Below are 4,591 nucleotides of genomic sequence, written 5' to 3'. Positions count from 1 at the left end.
ACTTTATTCCCTCCTAAATGATTTGTGTCTGCAGAAGTCGTCCTTCCATCGGCCCCAGACTCTAGGGTATAAGAATGGTTACCCTTTGGCACACCGACCCACTGTAGGCATCGGCCAGGAGCCCCTATTTTCAGAGATGCTGATTCAGCAACAGATGGATGAGTTGTCCTGGAAGATAGCGGCCATTAGAGATGACCCGCCTGACAAGACCATACAGCAAGACTTCATCCCAGCTTATGTARCCCTCGACAAGCAGGTCTGATCAAACCAAAAACACCTGGAACTAATTAAAAACGTCTTTTTCCACTCATCAGCTYGTGTATTTCCTGTTTGTCTTGCAGGTGCTCCAATTTTATGCGTATTTTTTGGAGGATGTGCTWTATTCTTCTGAAGAAGATAGCCGTGTTCGCTCCGTCATCATTAACTACTACCTCGAAGACGACAGCATGTGCATGTACGAGCCCAGAGTGAAGAATTCGGGGCTTCCACATGGGGTGCGGCTCAAACGCCATCGTTTTCCAAAGAATGAGCGTGGGGATTTTTACCTGTGGAAAGACCTCAATCTGGGCATGGACCTGTCAGTGTACGGGGTCAAGTACCACATCACGGACTGCACGGCCTTCACAAAGGTACACCGCTCATTGGGTTACAACGTTTTGCTTTGTTTGGCACAGGAATAATGAGAAACCCTCGTTTGGGTCTTTTATCGTCATTTGAACAGGAATTCCTGACAAGTGAAGGCATAATCCTGAACGATCCGGAGCCGACGCCAGAGGATCCTTACATCAAACGTCGTGACCCACAACCAGAGCTTAAAGTGTAGCCTTTTAAGGCATATACATTTAACCAATCACGCTTAATCACTTGGTATGTAATAAAATAAATTAAGTAAACTCTCCTTTTTCCTGAAATGCATTTTTTTCTGTACATAAAAAAAACTGTTTTGGAAGTTCAAATTCATTCGTTTTTTTTTTTTTTTGCAAAACTTTTTGCAGGATTGTTCAAATTTTCTTAAAATGAAAAAATATATATTAGGAGAAGCTTGCGTCATCAGAAACTTCAATTTGAATTGCTCAACTTGAACCTGCGTTTGCATAATTTGAAATTGAATGCACTGCTTTAAAATTAATTTCACTAAATTGAAAAAAACTTTTGAAACTGAATTTAAAGTGTTGACCCTAATAAAGTTAGCAAACAGCTTCAGATAGGTGCTTCTAAAAATAAGATTGTTTTGAACACACCTTATTTTCGTCTGTCCGTCCATCCGTCTGTTTTCTGGGGTCAGGTCTCGGGGGCAGCAGTCTAAGCAGAGACCCAGACCTCCCTCTCCCCAGCCACTTGGACCAGCTCCTCTGGGGGAATCCCAAGGTGTTCCCAGACTAGCAGAGAAACATAGTCCCTCTATCGTGTCCTGGGTCTTGCTCTGGGCCTCCTCCCAGTGGGACGTGCCCAGAACACCTCACCAGGGTCCAGGAGGCATCCTAACCAGACGAACCACCTCAACTGGCTCCTCTCGACGTGGAGGAGCAGCGGCTCTACTCTGAGTCCCTCCTGGATGACTGAGCTTCTCAGCCTATCTCTAAGGGAGAGCCCAGACACCCTGCGGAGGAAACTCATTTCAGCCGCTTGTATCTGTGATCTCGTTCTTTCAGTCACTACCCAAAGCTCCTGACCACAGATGAGGGTAGGAACGTAGACCGACCAGTAAATTGAGAGCTTCACCTTCTGGCTCAGCTCTCTTCACCACGACAGACCGGTACAATGCCCGCATCACTGAAGACGCAGCACCAATCTACCTGTTGATCTCCCGCTCCATTCTTCCCTCATTCATGAACAAGACCCCGAGATACTTAAACTCCTCCACTTGAGGCAGGACCTCCTCCCCGACCCGGCGTAGGCATTCTACCCTTTTCCGGCTCAAGACCATGGTCTTAGATTTGTAGACACTGATCCTCATCCTGGCTGCTTCACACTCGGCTGTGAACCGCTCCAGTGAGAGCTGGACATCAGGATCTGATGAAGCCAACAGGACCACATCATCCCCAAAAAGCAGAGATGTGATCCTGAGGTCATCAAAACGGATCCCCTCAACACCTTGGCTGCATCTAGAAATTCTGTCTATAAAAGTTATGAACAGAATCGGTGACAAAGGGCAACTTTGGCTGAGTCCAACTCTCACCGGAAACGAGTCTAACTTACTACCGGCAATGTGGACCAAGCTCTGGCCCACAGGGACCTAACAGCCCGTATCAATGGGCCTGGTACCCCATACTCCCAGAGTACCCCCCCATTGGAGTCCCTGAGGGACACGATCGAACGCCTTCTCCAAGTCCACAAAACACATGTAGACTGATTGAACCCCCATGAACCCTCCAGGATCCTGCTGAGGGTGTAGAGCTGGTCCACTGTTCCACGACCAGGACCAAAACCACACTGCTCTTCCTGAATCCGAGATTCGACTATCCGACGGACCCTCCTCTCCAGGACCCCTGAATTAGGACTGCACAATATTAGGAAAACCTGCTATGTGCGATAACTGCTTAATATTGCATAATAATATTCAGAAAAGTACATTTTTCCCCTTCCTCCTGCATTAAACTCAACATGAAAGATTTTGCAAAAATGCCACTTTGAGCTTAAACCTTGTGCAATTAAAAGATTTCGATGAGATTTGTATTAAACGTTTTTGACAAATGAGATAAAGCTTTGATGCAGAAAATAATTCCACAACTTTTCGGAAAGTTGTATTATTTAATAAAGTCATTAACAAAAGGAAAAAAAAATAAACTGACATGGAATGGCATGCGGTAATATCCAACATATTTGATGCAAATCTGTTATGTGACCAGGGAAACGTATAACTCTTGCTACTAAGTTTGTTATACCCCGTCCGGCCCGGCGGTCTGTTCGAGAATATGAACATTCAACATGGACAAATACGTAAACACACTGTGCTTGCTTTTCATTTCTCTGCATGCAAACATGCGCCCTAATGATGCACTTGCAGGCTACGTGGATGTACAAAAAAACAAAAGTAAAAAATACTGATACAGTGAGAGGAGTAAATGTTCGTTGGGCTCAGAGTATTTCCTTAGATTTCCAGCATTCAAGCTCAAGTCCGTAGCGACAGAGTCCCGGTGACGTAACGGGACGTTCCAGGTTAAAGCTCGGCGGCCAGCGGTCGCCGGCTTCACCGATACCGAGGCTAAAGCCACAGCGGAGGTCCGTTAGCGTCGTCTTAGGGGGATTTCAGCTTCTTTGTTCGAGCAGAGACTCCATTCTCAGCTTTAAGGAGGCCGTTTTCATAGTGACCAACTGGTAGGAGACAGGAAGGAGTCAGAAAAACACTGAAGAAAATAAGGAACAAATGAACAGTGGTGGGCATGGCTAGCCAAAATAATACCTTAGCTGTGCTAATGACAAGCTAAAGCTAAACCGCTAATACAGGGTTCATACGGCTTAAAATAAATTCAATTTAAGACTTTTTAAGACTTTTTAATTCCACTTGGAATAAAATTAAAGACCAATTTCACAATAAAAACAAATGGAAAAAAAAAACTGACAACTTTACCCAAATGTTTATTTTAACACAAAACAATGAGCTGCGAAAGGACTTTGGTCCATTATTTAAAAAGATAAATAAATGTTACAAATTCTTTAATATTTGAGATGAATTACAATCATCGTCATAATGTGTTAACATTTTAAAGACTTCTGAAAGATTGATTTAAGACCTTTTAAAGCTAATTAAGGCCTTATTTGTGACCCATCACATCAAAACGATGATTAAGTCTAAAAGTGGTATACGGCGAAATAGGCAAACAGTGTTTTTGATTAAAACACTTACAAAAATTGCTTTTAGTCAAAATATAACAAATAAATGCCTTAACAATGTTTTATTTGAATAAACTTTGTGATATATAATCATAAAAATTTTTGAAGCACATTCTTTGAGCAGTAGCAACAAAAAAAAACTAGATTTTGAGGGAAAAAACACTTTTTAATTTTGAGATTTTCCCTGTGAGCTAGAGATGTGTTTGTTTCTTTCCAGCTGGAAAATATCAATATTCAAATATTGATACTTCCTCTTCATAAGGAAATAAAAAATCCTCACAAAAATAACAGAAAATTAGGAATCAGACCAAATATTAATTTATCATCATAATCAACAAAACAAATTAAGGCATATCTCTGGTTCTGTTTAAAATATTACAATGTTTTTTTAACGGCGGAGTTTGGAAATTTATCACAGACTGAAGAATTTGCTTTCAGCTGATGCAGTTTATGCTGCTATGTTAAATCAAACGCCGTTAAAAGCACCGATACTGGAGCTCAACTCTAAGCAGTGTGCATTGCCAATGCAATGCACACTATTGTGATTCGTTTCCCATCCAAGTCATCTCAACTTTGCCATGCTTCTCCTCCTGCATACTTTGTCCTAGAGCTGCCATTGTAATTTATATCTGTAAAGCCCCTGTGCTAAATGATGGCAATGCCTTTTTTTTTTTGCCTGTAAAACTTATAGTTTTTGAAATATTAATGTTTAATAAATTACAACGGCAGTCAAAGGAGCCTTGTATTGGTCCAATAC

The 4,591-nt window shown here is 41.9% G+C and overlaps 2 protein-coding genes across 2 annotated transcripts in view; one reads left to right on the top strand and one right to left on the bottom strand.

Annotated features, from left to right (window-relative positions):
• Window positions 1-34: 34 nt before the first annotated feature.
• LOC106536478 (EF-hand domain-containing protein 1) lies at window positions 35-898 on the top strand (the record flags this gene model as incomplete). Its single annotated transcript, XM_014033771.1, is given in 3 exon segments — window positions 35-256; window positions 342-629; window positions 722-898. Coding segments are annotated over 3 exon segments (612 nt in total), but the record flags the coding sequence as incomplete, so codon positions are not given.
• A 1,821-nt stretch (window positions 899-2,719) lies between these two features.
• Window positions 2,720-4,591, bottom strand: part of LOC106536479 (translocating chain-associated membrane protein 2) — a gene marked incomplete at its 5' end in the record, with an annotated part of 31,151 nt that continues 29,279 nt past the window's right edge. Inside the window, 1 exon segment of the mRNA XM_014033772.1 lies at window positions 2,720-3,315. Coding sequence (XP_013889226.1) covers window positions 3,239-3,315 — 77 coding nt within the window.

This window comes from Austrofundulus limnaeus, unplaced genomic scaffold, assembly GCF_001266775.1.
Source record: "Austrofundulus limnaeus strain Quisiro unplaced genomic scaffold, Austrofundulus_limnaeus-1.0 Scaffold1837, whole genome shotgun sequence".
NCBI lineage: Eukaryota > Metazoa > Chordata > Actinopteri > Cyprinodontiformes > Rivulidae > Austrofundulus > Austrofundulus limnaeus.
The sequence above is the reverse complement of the archived record's forward strand: the minus strand, read 5'-3'. Positions and strand labels throughout refer to the sequence as shown.